General features: G+C 52.4%; 1 protein-coding gene across 2 annotated transcripts in view; it reads left to right on the top strand.

Moving 5' to 3' along the window:
• NCKIPSD (NCK interacting protein with SH3 domain) overlaps positions 1 to 12,611 on the top strand; it is a 54,291-nt gene extending 41,680 nt beyond the window's left edge. For both annotated transcript variants that reach the window (XM_086469959.1, XM_086469957.1), the window contains 5 exons: positions 5,171 to 5,251; positions 6,519 to 6,647; positions 8,558 to 8,650; positions 10,173 to 10,345; positions 10,920 to 12,611. In XM_086469959.1, the coding sequence (XP_086326085.1) occupies positions 5,171 to 5,251; positions 6,519 to 6,647; positions 8,558 to 8,650; positions 10,173 to 10,345; positions 10,920 to 11,123 (680 nt within the window). In that variant the 3' untranslated portion in view covers positions 11,124 to 12,611. The remainder of the gene's footprint in view (positions 1 to 5,170; positions 5,252 to 6,518; positions 6,648 to 8,557; positions 8,651 to 10,172; positions 10,346 to 10,919) is intronic.
• Positions 12,612 to 17,157: the final 4,546 nt, after the last annotated feature.

The following is a 17,157-nucleotide window of genomic DNA, read 5'->3' as shown; positions in this document are numbered from 1 at the left end:
TCAGTCCGATGGTGCAAAGCCCTCTAGCTCTTGAACATGCCATTAATGATCTGCATCACTTCTTGTAGATGTCTCAAAGCACATTTTCAGCTGTTCCAGTTTTTGTTTCATGATGCTGACAAGAGACACCTGCAGATCTCAAAGAAGATATCTGCAGCTTCTTATAGGTGTTTTTTCCCAGCACTCTACACCAGATCTTTGCAGTGTTTCTGGCTGGTGAATGAGATGTGTGCTGGTTGAAGGAAAGGATCTTCTCACCACTACTGTACCAAGGGAGGTGGTAGTGCTGTTAACAAAGTTGTGGTCCTGGTCCTCTACAGGATAGTGCCACAGCTTTGCTTTCCTCAGCTCTTTGCTTTCCATACCCAGGCTTTACCCTCATGTTAATTCTACTTCATGCTCCTGCTCCCTTTATTAGGATGACCTGTCCCTGCTATTTACAGGAACATCCTTCCTGCCCTTTGAGCTCCATGTGTTCAAAATTGGGGGGGGGGGTGGTGGTATTGTCAGATTTTGCTAGCATTGTCCCTCAGAGCTCCTGCTTAGCCCAGTGTCCTTTATCTCCCAGCAGCCAGGAGCAGATGTTGAGGAAGAGCCTAAGAACAAGGTGAACATGTAGTAATAGTCCCCTGACGTCACCTTCCAGGTCCCCACGCATGCCTGACCCTGGGCAGTGGCAGCTTTGCTTCCCACTTTGAAGTCAGCCTGTAGGCCACCAGTGCTGGCAGTGGCATATACTACTTTTTCCCTTGAAGGGATATTGAAAGTCCATCGTTTTGCGCTAATCATGACCCACAGTTAAAGTAGCTGTTGAGTCACCATGTGGATCAAACACAAGAGCCCCAGCGTTTGGAGCCGTGCTGCCCTGATTGCAGTCTGTAGCCTGTTGGTTTGCTGCAGGCATCATGGACCTGTGAAGTATAATTTGGTGATGTGTAGGGATTGACAAGTCTGTGTAGAACAGGGACTGTCACATCCACTTCATGTGAGCCAAGTAAATGTCCAAGATGACCACCTTAGACATGCATAATAGACATCCCTGTCCCCAGCATTCCACTACAGACTGTGCCAACCTGATTGTGTGGTGGACAGGACTAATGGAGCTAATCTGGTGTCTGGAAAAGGGGTATGAGAGGTGAAAATCAAGCCTCTTGCAGAAGGCTTTGCGCTCGTCTTTACTTAGACGCTTTGAATGTGGGCATTTCAAAGGTGGGGAGTGCCTGAAAAACAGTGTTTCAGCTCAGGGCATGGCAGAGCACTGGTGGTGTGGTGTGGGCTACGCTTTGTCTTTGTGCTACCACTGCTTATCGATTCTGTGCAGTGAACTTGCCACACTGTTGGTGTTTTATCTGGTTATGCATGAGAAGCTTCTTCTGTAGGCTGAGGTTTTACTGCACAAGAAGCAAATAATACTTAGTTATGGGACTGTGACTGTGCTTCTGTGGCAACATTACTCCCAATTTTGTGCTGCCGAAAATAAACTTTACCATATATCTGTCACCAATTCATAAAGATTGTCTCCAGTTGAGCATCTTCTGCACAGTGCCCAAACAGTCTCCTGCTTTCTTCCCTGAGTTGCCTTCGTGCAGGCAGGGCAGGCTGGTCACCCTTGTTACTCCGTGCCTGGTCGCAGTGTTGCTGTCCAGGGCGTTTTGCCAGGGGCCATGTCGTCTCAGGCAGCACAGCTAACTCGGCCTCTGGATGCAATGGAGCATTGAGCTCTGACCTAGGTGACTTCTACACATCTCTGCTGATCTCCACGTAGCACTTCTGGTTGAAGCAGGCCTATCCTTCAGCAAGTGTTAGCTCTGCTTTGGGGACCTGAAAAACATTACAGTGGAAGTGGGTGAAGAGTGGCTCTGCTCTGTCCTCCAAACTGACAAGCTGCAGCATCTCTTCTTGCCCTAGCTTCATCTCAAGGTGAGGGGTTTTTTCCCTCCATGCATAGGCAGTACAGTTGAACGGTGAAAAGCTGCTCTTCCTTTGCTGTCAGACTGCTTTTGTGTACGAGAGCCTCCCAAATCGGTGTCCTGATCCCGTGCTGCCTTTCTTGTGCTAAGCTCATGGCAGGTGCTTGCGTGGATGTCATCTGTGTGGCATCCAGTCCTCTTGGCCTTCCCAGCAGGGCTGCGGAGAAGTAACCATCCTTGACCCAAACGCGTCTGTCCTTCAGAGGTGTTTTAGGGCATTAGTAGTTCCCTCCTGCTATTCTGGTGCTTACTGCTCCATGTCCTGCCAGCAAATGGCAAGCAGTACCTTGTGTGAAAACACGACCTTGAATCCTAGAATGACTTGAGCTTATTTTGGTACTGAAAACTGGGGAATAGCAGCTGATCCGTGACATACTGTGGAATAGCTAATCCCTTCTGTGGACGGCAGGGGCCAGAGCAATCAGTGCCAGCACTAAGCAACTGGGGAGTGTTGAACTGGCTGCAGCAGCTCTGTGGGATCCCTCCTGGCTTGTTACTGAGGAGCAGCCGAGGCACAAGCTCTGTGCATGGATGCTGGGTGCCTTTGATGAGAAAGCACTTTCCCCTGGGGCTGATGCAGGCGTGTTGGCTGCTGGCCAGTTCTTCTGCCAGATGCTTGGGTCTTACTGCTTCTGGACAGCCACTTCCCTCTGCTGTGGCTGGTCTGCACATCTATCAGTGTTAGAAGAGCTTATAATAAGCCACAGCGAGGCAGAATTAGCCAGAACAATTCCAGAGAAAACAGACGGGGATAATCCAGTCTGTAATTGGAACTTTCTCCCTTGTTGCAGCTCAGTGTACATGCAAGTCAGCTGTCGGGCTCTTTTCACTTCAGTTGTAGTTGTGTCTGCTCCCAGTGCCTGGATTTTGCACTGATGTGTTTGGAGATTGGAAGCAAGGTCTTTGAAGTCCTCTGAGAAATACCTTTCATACATAATAGCAGCTTTCTTACCAGTACCTCAGCAGGCTTCGGAAATGCAGGCTGGTGAGCAAACAGCTGCATCTCTCCTGCCTTTCCTGGCCACTTGAGTGATGCTTATCAGTCTGTTGTCAGCAGGAGATTGGTATTAATGCTATTTACTTTCTTGCAGCCACTGGTGCTGCACTGGGGTCAGGGGGAAGCTGTGCCTTGTCTGGCAATTACTCTGTTCTTCAGCACGGTGAGTCTTGGATGAGTCTTGCTGCAGCTGGGACACTCCAAAAACTTTTAGAGTCTGTGCTGAGCAAGTGCACTGGGTTAATCTGAATTTGCCTCGAGTTCAGCTTTCTGACTGGTTTCAGCATCCTTTGGTTCAACATTGTTAGGTAAATACGACAGGATTTGCCACCTAGTAGTGGAATCTGCTGTCAACCGAGATGGATAGACATCAATTCATGGCAGATGGGCCAAGGACGTGTAAAACTACCCTCTGCCTCCTGTCTCTAATCTCCTCCTCCATATTTGCTACAACCACATGTTTATCACTGGCTTCTAGTTCTCAGATCATTATTTCATTGCTCCTGATGTGATGAGAGAAAATGTTTTGTTCATGAAAGCCTTGCTAGGAACATGAAACAGCAGGTCCCTATGTCTACCTACTGCAGTATCCTGCCTCTGATACCCAGCTCCTGAAGCTGTGGAGGAAAGAACGAAGACATTGTGAGGTGAACAGTTTGTCAGATTCTTTTTTCACTACTGTGAGCTTTGGCATCACTGACACCTTATAGCTCAGAGCTTCTTATATAACCATGAATGCTATTTAAGTCATTGAATATCCTCCCTCTCTGTTTACCAAGAGTAAACAGCAGTTTCCAGCTTTCCTTTGCTGCCACATGGTCTAGAGTGCTCTCCTACAAACTCTTAATCTTGTTAATGCTGTAGTATCTCTGGTTAAGCCCCAGATGATCTATTTTTACTCAAAGTATTTGCTATTTGAAAACTCAGGCATCTTGTGGAGCTATGACAAAGTCTGCATGTTCTTTGTTTATAGAGGCTTTGCTTATAGAGCTGACTTTCCAGGGGCATGAGGCTGGAATGATTTGCTAGCATTTTTTCCCCCAATGCTAACAGTAAACCCAAGAGCTGCCAAGTGCAGGAGTTTCTTTGGCCAAAACCAGGAGTATGCAGTGACAGTGAAGGGATCAATCTGGGCAGTCAGACCCCAACTGCAGGGTGCAGGTGCTTAGAGACAGACCAATTTGTGCATAGAGAAGTGAAATGTCTTAAAGGGTTTGGAGGGGACACTGGAACCAGCATGTATCATGCAGAGAAGCAGTACATTGGGAGAAGCGTCATACATTGAAGGGACTTTTTTCTTCTCTAATGAAAAGTAGTTTTGGTCAATTTTTTTTATAAATATACTGTTTCTCGTAACAAGTGCCCCTAGGCTCCTTTTTAGCCACTATGTATGGTAACCTACTTTATAAAAATAAAATTCCTTTTCCTATTGTCTTCAGACTTGCTGAACTGGATGGAGGCTACATTTGGTGATGACACAGAACCTATTCCATGACTTTTTTTTTTTTTTTCTTCTGCAAGTATCTATTGAGGTGTATCCATTAATTAAAATTCAGGAAAGGCACCGGCTGTGGTTCTGTGGAGCACTCACGTATCGCTGCTGCCAGCGAAAATTGTGTTGGACTAGTGGGCTGTGGGACGAATTATTGCTGGAGACACGTGTGGCCTGGGAGGTGGGCAGAGGCACAGCCTGAGTCATGAGCAGTGATCTGGTCTCCCCAGAGACCTTTTATTCCTCCAGGCAAAGCTAAGGTAGAGAAAGTAGAGCAGTGCAGAGATGGTAACAAGCAGCGTAGCTGTCCGGGGGTGGTGTTGGTTGGAACAGGCAATATTTCAAGGTGGCCAGATGGATGCTTTTTCTGGGTTCAGTAATTACATAACTATGGAATGTGTCCTGGGACTGTGCAGGGGAGGTTTTTAATTATTCAGATCAAGTTTTCCGAGATCCTCTTAAGTGGCAGGGAACAAAATCAAGAATTCTGGTTGTGATTATTTTTAAATTGCTTTGGAAACGCATGGCACAGAAGGCGTGTGGTGTGCTTAAACAGGGGGAAAAACAGCCTTATAGCTTAGTAAATACAGGAATAAGGAGCAGTCTAATCAGTGTTAAATGTCTGTATTAAATGTGTGACTTCCCAGCTGGAGCAGGGGAACAGTGTTTCATGTCCTCAGAAGAGCTAATGGCAGGACCTTTGTCTTGCAGATCATCAGAAAATGTGCTACTCTGCACTGGTGCTGGCCATGATGTTCTCCATGGGGGAGCCCCTGCCATATCATCACTACGGTAAGAGCAGCTTATGCTTATGGCTTGGTAGGGCAGCAGAGCTGATGGTGGGACATCTGGGGTGTGCTGGCAGACACAGGGAAAGGACCTTTACTGGTGGCCAGGGTGGGGACAGCTAGGGGAATGCCCAGCAAGAGTAGGGTCTGCTCTTTATCGGTGGAGCCTGGCTGCTGAAGCACTGGGCTGAGATGCCAGATTTCCAGAGAGAGCAGCACAAACCTGGATTAGAGCAGTGGAGGACTGATGCCATGCTACAAAAGATCACTGTGTCTAAGTGGCATTTTGTTTTACCTCTGCCCTATATGAAAGCACACACCTCTTACTTGCCTCGGAGACATTCTGACTGCTAAGAGTCCAGATCAGTCCATGAACGCCCACTAAAGCTGTCAGCTGCATAATGTGGCCTCTTCCTGGTCTCCCTTCTAACAGGATGGTGCAGCCCTGTGCATTTCAAGCTCTTAGGCAAAGCAGAAATGATTAAGGGTATTGCAGGCAATAAGGAAATGCAAACGTGCCAGATCTGCCTGGTTTATCTTCTGTCCTTTCATTTCAACCTTCAGCCAGAAAGCCCTGCCTGCCTGCTTCTTTCTCAGGCTATGTTGTGTTCCTCATATTTGGGAAACTCTGGGCTCAGTTTTCCTTAAAACGCAGTAGAGATTTTTATAAGCATCTCCTCAACAGCTTCACTTTAACACCCCAGTAAACACATACAAGATTTAAGCTGGTGCAGTAGAGACTGTGGAATGAGACTCCACACCTCCTGCTTTTCTCTTCTCATGTAACCCTGGCAATTATTTCCTGCAGGTGGACTTATTTGCATGAGCTCCTGAGCTTTTCTAATAGCTAAATTGAAAAATGGGTTATTATTAATGATCTGGATGATTACTTTTTTTTAAATAGATGGATTAAATCAGTGGTCAAGAATACAAATCTCTTCCTACCTAAAGCCTTCATTGGTGGCAGTGATGCTGCAGCAACAGCTGGAGCAGGATTTGGTATTTTATTTACTCCAGAATATTGCCAGTGGGGGACCAACTTCCAGCTTTTCCATGCACTGTGGATAGTTCTCTGAGCCACTTGTCTCTTGCACAAAGACATTTCAGTGGTCTGTCTAGTCCACTTGCAGGGTTGTTAATTCCCTGGAGGCTGATGCTGGCACTCCACTAATGGTTTTTAAGCATAAAAGCACAGAGAAGTGGCTTGCATGGTCCCTTGTTGCTTGCTTTATTTTCACTGTGCTGTAAGCGTCCTGTTTCTCCTTGCGCAGAACATCTCAACTCTCAGTTTGTGCAGTTCCTGCTGGATGTGATTGAGGATGGGCTGCCCTCAGACACCACCGACCAGCTGCCTGACTTATTTGTCAACGTCCTTCTGGCTTTCAATCTCCACATTCCAGGTCAGTTTGGTGCTGCTCTGCCTTGCCAGGATTTCAGTGGTCTGGAGTGAGAGTGTGAAAAATGGGGAGGGAGAATCTCACTGGTTCTTCATGGTGCTATGATAACCTCTCCAGCTCCCTAGCCTCTGGCAATACACTGTGTTTAGATACTGTGTAAAACCCTAGAGGAAAAAATGGTCTGAGAGCCCACGTCCAACCAACTGACTCTCTGGGGCACAGCAGCTCTGTGAAGCTCAGCAGATTTCTCTCTGTAATTCCACGCTGCCTGGAGCAAAGAAGTTGCTGGGCTGCACTTGCACAACATGAGTGGGGTTAACTCGTAGGCACAGCTGATTTGGGAGAAAAAGTGCTTCAGCAGGCATTTTTCAGTACCAGTCCAGAAAGACAGTCCTCTGCCTTCTGTAGGTCTTGACAAACCTTCTGTTTAACCGTCTGCACCTCTTGAAGCTCATTCAATGCCTGCGTGTTGAGGCCAGGCTCTTCAACGCTGGTCTGAGATGTGCTCTCTCCTGATTGCCCTTGTTCTCTGTCCTGCCTGCCCTGCTGAGCTCCGTGAGAACAGACAACACATCTGGTCCCTAGAGAAGGGAATTTGCCCTTTCGCCGTCTGCAAGTTCTGAAGCCTGTTGTGGGAAGATCGGAGAGTAGTTCCAGGTCCTGCTAAAACGAGGACACTCCTTAACCCAAAATCTCCTGTTGCTCCAATTATCTGTAGTTAATTACTTCCTCTTGTTCTGCTTCATGGCTTTATCCTTGGCTTCGTGGAGAAAGGGGAGGATAAAGCAGCAAGGACGTGTCCAGTAATTTACCTGTTATTTTGAGTTGTGCTTCATTAAAATTTATGTGAAAGTTTTTAATTTCATGTGAAAGTTGATTGCACAGAGACTGATTAAGTGTATCTCTGCTGCTTTCATTCATTACCCCTTCTCACACTTACCCATATACTTCCTGGCTGCAGTAATTAGGCAATAATGCATGACAGGCAGTGTGTTTCTGGAGGATTATTGCCCACCCGGGGTGTAGCCGAGAGCAGTGACTTGTTCTCTGATGCCAAGAACATGTTAAGTGATGTTCAGGTTGCTTTTTAGTGGATTGAATTTTTTATTCCTCTGTCTACAAGATTCATCTATCATACAGTTCAGTGGTGCAGCATTAGTTCAAAAACTCTCCTAAAAGCATATTATATTGATGCCCTGCAACGTAAAGGATCCTAAAGCACTTGACAGCCTGTGAAATACCGTAGAGTTGCCAACCCTGTGCCACAGAAATAGCCCCACTGTGCTGTTTGGATGCTTCTGAGTGTGCACACTCACACACATGCATAAGGTCTGCTGAGGTGAACGTATTTTAGTTACAACAAATCACCCCCAAAGCAGGCTAGGGGCCATTTCCTAGGAGAAGTCTTCAGACCCTACCCTTGCACAGCCCCGTGCTGAGTGCTGGGAAGAACTTTTCCTTTCTGGCATGCTGCTGGGACCTGGTCATCCCTTCCTAGGAGAGCTTGAATGAATTCCAGCGGGGCAGTGGGGCACTGCTGATATGAAGTAAGAAGGTACCAGAGAGTGGAGCCCTTGGCTTCAGAGGGCTGTGAGCAGAGGTGGTGTTTGACAACATAAAGCCTTTGCAAGGTATTTCACAGATTTTGGCTGGCAGGACTGGAGCCCACACGTGAATCAGGTGCACGTAGAAAGCACGAAGTCCCAAGTGCTTCGGGCGTTGTTTCCAGATTTATTTCAGCTTCCCTCTCCCTACCCACACACTCTCTGGGGCTGAAACTTTTTGTAGCCCTGACAGACTGTGGTTCCCTAAAGCTCCCCTAATGCGAAACAGTAGCCCTCCACTATTAATACCTTTTTATTACCGTGGTCTTCAGGAAACAAAGGGGTGTGCTGAACAGGTTTCTTCCTTAGTTCCAGAACACAGTGTGATCATGACTACAATAAGCAAGCACTCGAACGTCAAGACTTTCACAGAGAAGCTGCTGCTGCTGCTGAACAGGGGAGGTGAGTGTTTGCAGCACTGTTATATGCCTGGCAGGGGGTGCAGGTAATGGTGACTCAGGGAGACAAGCCCGGTGCTTGTTAAGGGGTGAGATGTGTCAGGGATGCAGGTAGCTGAGGAGCTGTCAGCTCAGGCAGGATGTGCTGGTTCCTGGTGAGTTTGTGAGGGTGACAGCCTGAATTGCTGAGGATGGAGCTGCACAAAGAATAAAGTGATGCTAATGGCATGTAGGAAGAGAGGAGAGGCCTCTGGGCTGCCATTTCCATGTACTTCTGGGTCAGATTAGCCTCATCTCTCAGCGCAGCCAGCTGCAACGTAGGCAAGCTCTTGTCTGGGAGGAAAGCTGGTCCTGGGCCACTTCTGTCCTTGGACAGACAGGACTCCATCAGCGCTGGCACACAATCCTCAGCCCGTGCTGCCCTGGAGGACAAATCCAGAGGGAGGTCTTGCCTTCTGAAATGCCGCTTAGAGCAGAACTTACCATTTCAGAATCACGTGCAGAGGGTTAGCTTTGTGTCTGCTCCAGGCATAGAAAGAAATCCACTGTACATGTAGAGCTTCTGCCAAGCAGGTTGCTAGAAAGCTGGAGGTCTCCATAGGAAGAGCAGTGCCAGGTATTTCTGCCTGTGCTGCATGCCACTATTGTGCTTTCTAAGACCTTCTGGAGCACAGGGACTTTGCTGCCCGAGATTCATTTTGTTGATTTGCTGGTGAATAACTCATCCTGTGATGCTTGCAGCTCATCTTACTCTGGCTTTAGTTCTCTTTGGGGTTGCAAATCACTGTCTCCACACTATATCAGTGTGAGGGCAGCCGGCATTTCAGTGCTTTTCTGTCTGGCCTCCTCCCAAAGCCTTTGTTTAGCCCTTTCCCTGCTAGATTCCCTGCAGGGATCACCTTACTGCAGGGGGCTGGGGGAGGAAAGAGGGGGGCCACAATCTAATGAAGATGCTTCTCTTTTGCCTGCCTTCCTGACAACTGCTGGGGGGGCTGCAGTGTCCCAGGGGCCCATGTTTTGGAAGAGAACAGGATACAGTGGCTCATTTATACTTGGAAGTGTTTCTTGGCTTGCTTCTGGGACAGTACTAGCCTGGTCTCGGTGGTGAGAGCTTGTTTCTGGTACAGGCTCTGATGGATTTTTGAGAGGGGTCATTGGACCAGACTTAATAAACAAAGAAAATGAGTGGTAGCTGTTGAGCAAAAAGGGGAGGCACTGAGAGGTGGTGTGCTAATGAGCTCTCACCTGCAATGGTGAGTGAAACATAAACAATGATTAATGCTAATGCTAATGAGTTTGGTCTCGGCTTGGTACCCTGCAGAGCTGCCATCCTGATTACGCAGCTTTGTGCAAGGCACTAAGGTCTGCCAGCACAAAAGCTAGCCACGGGCAGGGAGCGGCTGGCCAAGGCCAGGACAGCCCCCTTTCCAAAGCCTGTAGGGTCTAATGAAGGGATGTGCACTGAAGATGGAGGAGGGGGGCAACGGGCAGCATGTGGCTTAGCACAGTTTCTCTGCCTCCCCCAGATGATCCGGTTTGTATCTTCAAACATCAGCCTCAGCCACCGCACTCAGTGCTGAAGTTTCTGCAGGACATCTTTGCCAGCAAGGATACAGCCAGCATCTTCTACCACACGGACATGATGGTCCTGATAGACATCCTGGTGCGGCAGATTGCCGATCTCTCCCCAGGAGACAAGGTGCTCACAGTAGCCCATAGGCATTGGGGAAGGGAGCACAGTCCCAAAGCAATGGTGTTTCTCCTGGCCCTCAGTGGGGCCTGCTAGTGCAGGCAAGAGTGGAGTCCTGGGGTGGGCACAACATTTCCGGGTACTCAAATGAACCTTGGGTGCTGAGGAGGAAGGGGGGATCTATCCTGCCTGGCACACAGCAGTAGAAAGGCATGTTTGAAGAAAGATCTGCCAGGCTTCTGGTGGTCTACACCCTTCTGTCCAGGGACCTTTGGGAACAGGGACCCTCTGTGAGTAGTAGAAGTAGGAGGGAATCTCTCTGTTTTGGTTATTGCAAGAGGCAAGAGATTTGCACATGTTTGAGAGTGGGTGAAGAGCAGTGCTGGGTTGCTGTGGGAAAAGCAGAGTTTTCCATAGTTACTAATGAGCCTTAAGGAAAAGCAGGTGCCTCTGGAGTCGCTCTCTGGCTGGTGCAGCAGCAGCTGTTCCTGTGCTCATGCTGTAATGGAGGCTGGCATGCTTGTTTATCTCACTTCAAATCTTTCATTGTGCTCTGTGTTTTGTCTCCCCTCCCACTTGGCAGCTGAGGATGGAGTATCTCTCTCTGATGCACGCCATCATCCGCTCCACACCGTATCTGCAGCACCAGCACCGCCTCGCCGACCTGCAGGGCATCTTGCAGCGCATCCTGGGGGAGGAGGAGGAGGGCCAGCAGTGCCAGATGGACAAACTGATCATCTTGGAGATTTATAAGGAGTTCCCAGAAATCTCTCCCGGTACCAGCTAACCGCCCCTCAGCTTGGACTAGAGTTTGAACCACTTGGATCGACGATGTCTCTTGTTGACACTTTCTCCCCATTCCCTTCCGGTACAGCTCATACCTTGTATCCCTCCGTGCGAGGCCTAAGGTTGGGACACCATTCACTGGCCCTTTAGAAACGCCAGCGGCAGAACAGGCATGGGGTGCCCCCCAGGGCCTGGTGCTCGGGGGAGGTCGGAGCAGGGTGGGCACGGGCACGTGGTTTGCCTGCGGGACTGAGGCAGGAGGTGTTTAGGCAGCTGGTGTTAGTGGGAAGGGCAGAGAGCTTGCAAGGGACTTGGCAGCTGGGGGGGGTGGTGTTTAGCTGCGCTGGTGTCCCGAGGTCCCAAAGAGAAAGGCCTTTGCCTTGGAGTATCACTTCTTTTCCATGTGCATCTCTTCTCCCTGCAGTGACCAAGTGGAGTCCGCTGGTGCTTGGAAGAAGCTTTCGTAACATCTGTTCTGTTTGCTGCTGCTAGTGCCAATGTGCTGCAGCCCTGCCAAGGGGAGGTAGCTCGCTCGCTGTCTAACGCCTTGTCTAGTGAGCCTTTCACTCCCTCTTGGCTCTCAGCTTTGCCTCTGGGTAGCAGCCCACCTAGGGTCATAGAGGTCTTACCCCAGCAGCTGCTTTTTTCAATCTGCTTTCTATAGTGACGTTTAAATCTGAATTTTCTGCACACTGTGGCAGCCTAGAAGTAAAGACCACAGGGGTGACGCTGCCCTTAAGGAGCCTTTGGCCCGGACGCAGCGCAAAGATGTGTCCTGCCGAGTGCAAGCTGCCGCTTACCACCTCTCTCGCGGTGCTGCCCCGGGGCCCCGAGCAGAGGGGCTGCGCGAGGGCAGGCGTACTCTGTTCGTGAAGCGTGTGGATTTCTTGCCTTGAGCTTCATAGTAGCTCTGCCTCGCTGCCCTCCCTCTCCACGTGGCAGTGCTCAGAGGCAGCGTGAGCCTGGTGTCCAGTAGCTGTTTGTGACTATGCACGAGTGTGGGGAACCCTTATTTATATTTCCTTTAGGTTTCTAGCAAACAGGATTAACCTGTTTCCCTGTTACAGATAGTCACATACACTAACGTGGGTCTCTTAGATATTTGTGTGCGCAGTCCAGTCACTCCCTGTCCCCCAGCTCTTCCTTTGCAGTATCCAGTGTAGGAGCTATTGGAAAGTGGAACTGGAAATATATGGCACTGTATTTATTTTTTTTTTTTTTTTTAGCTTGAGGCCATGACATGAGCTCTGCTCTGCAGGCCTGGACTCTAGGCACTGGGGCAGTGATGCTCAGGAATAGAGGGGATTGGCCTGGCAGCCAAGGGGGGCGAGGACCTCCTGAAGTCAGTCTGGGAATGCCCAAGCTCAATAACCACCCTCGTAGAGAAACCTATTTTTCCCCTGTAAAAATGTATGAATGTCAAAAGGGATCCTGTATTTTCTTAAACACTGAGTGTAACATGCAGAGGAATAAAAATGTCTTAAACTGCTGTGAACGTAGCCCTGCCTGCCCTGTCCTGTTGGGGGGTACCGAAGCGGTGGGGGTGGCTCGGGTGCCTGCTGCCTGCTAAGGCAAAGCAGTGGGTGCTGATTTTCAAATGGGAGCAATGCAGTAGTTTTCCTACACTCAGCTTCTTGCATTGTGTTTTCCTAGCCCATTGCTGGCAGACAAGGAGCAGTGGAGGGCAGCAGCCCTTGCTAGGGGCACAGCCACCACCCCCGTGGGCTGGCCCAGCATCGCTGCTCCAGATTAAGGGCTTGGCAGAGCTGGATTCAGCAGTTTGCTTCACGCAAGGCATGCACAGCCTCAGCTGGCTCCCGGCAGAGCTGCCAAGGCAGCAAGCCCCCACGGCAAAGGTTTAACGGTCTGTGTCGAGTGCTAATGAATCATGCTTTGGCTGTGGATGCCTCTTCCCAAACCTCAGCCCTGTGTGTGTTGCTTTGGGGGTGCCTTGGGTGGCAGGGTGTGCGTGTGGTGGGAGGGCAGCGGGCGCTTGGTGAAGCACCGAGTCGGCGGCAGGGAAGATGGTCTCTGCTCCTGGCTGCGTGCTGGTGGAGCCAGCCCTGGCCAAGATGTGTAAATGCCAGGTGCAGGCTCTGCCCGCCCACCCCCCCCCCCCCCAAACATGGGGGCTGCATCAAGCAGAGCTGCCTGCAGAAATGGGGCCAGGGCTCTGTCCCAGCTTCTGCCTGTTTGGCCAGCGTCTCCCAGGTGCCTGGGCTTGTGGCCTTCAGCATCCCTAAGCCAGTGCTCTCCCTTGGGGATTGCTCACCCCCTGTCCCATCTGCACAGTGAGCGTCAACCCTTCTGCACCATGACGTGCTGTCACCGCAGCCAGGGCTGGAAGAGCTGGGGGGCAGCCTGCTGTGGGGGTTCCTGGGGGAAAGCTGCACCCACTGCCCAGGAAAGGCCTTTGCACATCATGGGGAATCCAACTGCAGTGTGTGAACTCACTATCCCCAGGCCTGCTCAGTGGTTCCTGCTCTGCCCATGGGTGACAGGTGCAGGTAACATGCTTGCAGTTCCATTAGTCATACTGGGCTGCTATTAGAGTGGTATCTTCTCGTATCCGTGTGTGTTTATTGCGGTGCAGCAGTGAGGGGTGCTGGGGGGGCTGGTGCAGGTAGACCAATGTGCTACCTGAGACCTGCGCCTCTGCTTTATTGTCTGGAATGATTCAATTACAAATATTTTGTGGCAGTAATACCTCCATGATTTTCTCCTCCTCCCCTGAATTGTCAGCTGGGTAATGAGAACAAGTAAACTTGAAAGCCTTCATAACTTTTTAAAAGTATCGCCTCTCTCCTGATTGGGTTTCTTGATGGCAAATCCCCAGTTTGAGGAGGTGTGATGTATAAACAAGCCAGTGTCGGGTGCTCGTGCTAAGCTGGCACGCTCCTGTCACCCATGGGTGCTGTGCTGCCCTTTATTAGATGAGGTTTCTTAGTTGAGCTGCACGTGGGGCCAGGGGTGCTCTGCCATTAGCCAAACGGCAGCGGGAGGGCTCGGGTGGGTGCATGGGGGCCTGGAGGGGGAGAACATAAATCCCCCCGGGGCACTGCATGCACATGGCTGACACGGCTGCAGCCCCGTCAGCGCTGGTGCTGGACCAGCCAAGCAGGAGGCGTTTTGTGGTGGCTGAAGGAGTTAATCATAGTAGATTACCGATGTTCAGAAATCCTACAGGGTTTATAAATTAACATGCCAGCTTCTCCGGAGGCTTAGAAATCCACACCCACCAGGTGTCAGCCCTCAGCGTTGTGTAAGCACCATCACAACTTCTCGCTGGCACATGCTGAGCTGCGCTAGCCACCACTTTAGGGCCTGCTTGGTATTTCCTATGGTGGTCCTAAAACATGCTCAGCCCAGGCACCGGGGCAAGGACGAACCCTGCCTGCTTTGCCCACCCTGCTGCTGCCCGGGTGGTGGCCAGGCCCTGGCTCCTGTGTGGGTGATGGTGGTGGAAGGGAGGCGTCAGCCCTGCATAGAGAGCCACCAGCTGTGAGGATGGTGCAAAGTGTTTTGGGGACCTGCTGGGTGTGTTGCAGAGCCTGCTTTGTATTCGCTTAGTTTCCACCCTGGGAGTGGGAGCCTGCTTCCAGTCAAACCCCAAGTCATCAGGCAGCATGCGTTCTTCCCACCCACTCGTTTACGCTAACAATAATTGATAGGGGACCATCTGTCACCATCGGTGGAAACGAAGCTGGGTGAGAGCCGGTGGTGGTCATGGTTGCTGGGGGAGCACAGGAACATGGGGCATCGGGCAGAGGCAAAGCGCTGGTGACACCAGAATTCAGCACTGTGGCAGCAGCAGGTGGGATGCTGCAGCCCAGCTGGTGCAGAGGGTACCACCACCTCAGTGGCAGCTGGATGCCCTCGAGGTCCCCAGAACTGCTGTGCCCTGGGGTCAGCACATCTCCTCTGCCCTCCTCCTTGCTGCGCAGATGGCCTGCGCCACCAAAAGCAGCGTGCACCTCCAAAGCAGCCACTCAAATTTCTGCTAAGGGACCACAGGATCTCGCACAGCCTTGTTAGGTTTCCCGCAGGGTGGGAGCGTGTTCAGCTCCTTGGGAGTGTTGGATAGTCCGTGTGGCTCCTGTGGTGCTGGGAGCAAGGTCCGAACGACCAGAGGAGCCCCGTCGCTGCTGTTAACTCGTGTCTTTTTGGGAGCTATGTAGGGGCTGCACGAGGGGTGCCAATGCCACCCAGCCTGGCTGTGGTGTTGGCATGGAAGCCCCCCTGCTCCCAAGCCTACCCAACCTGAACAGCAGCCCACCCAGCACAGCAGCATGGGGGCCTCTTGCAGCACCCTTGGAGCTGGGATGTGCATGGAGGGACTGTGTGTCCTGCGTACTCTCTGCCCTTCCCTACCTGTCCTAAATTCCCGCCAGCTCCCAAATTTACTCTATTTTCCTCCCTGGCACGGCTCTTTCTTCCCTAGCACGTGCCGCAGCCACTGTGCCTTGGACTCCCCTCTTCTTCAACAGAACGTGGCCGAAGATGTTTCTCCTGCTGCGGCGCACTGAACGCTAATGAGGACGTAAACCACTGTTATTCCTAAGCCTATTACAAGCTTCAGTGGATTAGGCTGTGATATTAGTTGATTGAGATCAAACGAACAGCTAAATTGCAAGGCTGATGTGCTAATGAACCATCCTTATGCAAGGGCCCCAAACTGAATTTTCCTTGGAAAACCAGGGTTTTTTCATGGATGCTGGAAGAAAAACCTGCAACTTTCTCCCCAGTGTTGATCCCTCACCTGGTGGGCAGGGGCAGCTGAGGTCTGCATTGGGGCACAGGAGCAGGCCAGCTAAACCCCTGCCATGTGCTCGGGTGCCCATGGGTGGTGGAGCCGGTGGCAGGGACTGTGATGCTGCCTGGGTACCATCCGGGAGGGCTACCGCCCTGTGCCACGGGACAAGGGGAAGCCCTTTCTGATGCACCCAGTAAAAACCCCATCCCTGAAGACCCAAAACTTGGTGCTGCTTGCAGATGGGCATGGGCGCACGGAGGGAGCCGTTAGGGCTGCGAAGCATCGGCAGTGCCTCCTGCCAAAACGCCGGCATTTTCCTGCCTTGACAGCTAGCTGCTGCTGCCAGCGGCAGGGCGGCTAACCCTGCCGCCTCTTCTCGGCACCTTGGGGAAGCAGCCTGGCCCCAGGGACGCTGGCAGTGGCACAAGGACTGTGCTCGCCACCAGCAGTGCCGCAGCAGCGGTGTTGGTGGAGGTGGCCGCTGAGGGTCGGCGTCCATGGGACCCCCGCCTGACAAGCTCTGCTTTCGGCTGGGAGGCTCCGAGACCCCTTGCCTGAGGTGTGGGCAAGCGTCCCCGCAGCACCCCGCAGGACTAGGGACTGGCTGGGACGCAGCCCCTCACCACATCCCCGCGGCCAAGCACCGGCGCCGCGGCACGCCAGGGCGCGGGGAGGCCGGGCCGCCCCGCCGGCAGCCATCGCTGCAGCTGGCGCCGCCGAGCTCTGCACGCCTGGAGGGGCGGCCATGGGGGGGTGGGTGGCTGGGAGCCGGCTGGAGCAGGCGGGTGGCGCGGGCAGGCGGCTCGCCTGGCGTGCCCTGCCCGGCAGCGGCCGCGCCCCCGTGAGGGCTGGCAGGTCTCACCGGAGGGTGGGCACACCCCGCACCGCGGCAGGCGTGCCGCACATAGCGGCGGCAGCCCGGCGCAGTGCCCGGCACGGCTGACGCCAGGGGACGCGTCCCTCGCACCGTACCCGCTACCCACCACCGCGGCAGGGCGCCGGAGCGCCGCGACCGGGGACCGCCTGCCTGCCCGCCCTCCCTCAAGATGGCGGCGGCGGGGCGGGTGGGGGCGCGCGGCGGGGGCGGGGCGGGGCGGGGCGGCGGGAGCCATGTTGGGGCTGCGGGAGGAGCCGCCGCCGCCGCCGCCACCCCCGGCAGCGGCAGCAGCGGCAGCAGCGGCAGCAGAAGCGGCGCGGGGGGCGGCCATCGCCGCCGCTAGGCGGGGGCGGCGCCGAGCCCAGCCGCCGTGCGCCCGGGCCGGGCGGCGGCCGCCGAGGCACC

Source organism: Leptosomus discolor, chromosome 9, assembly GCF_034619465.1.
Source record: "Leptosomus discolor isolate bLepDis1 chromosome 9, bLepDis1.hap2, whole genome shotgun sequence".
NCBI lineage: Eukaryota > Metazoa > Chordata > Aves > Leptosomiformes > Leptosomidae > Leptosomus > Leptosomus discolor.
This window is presented reverse-complemented; position numbering and strand designations above follow the sequence as displayed.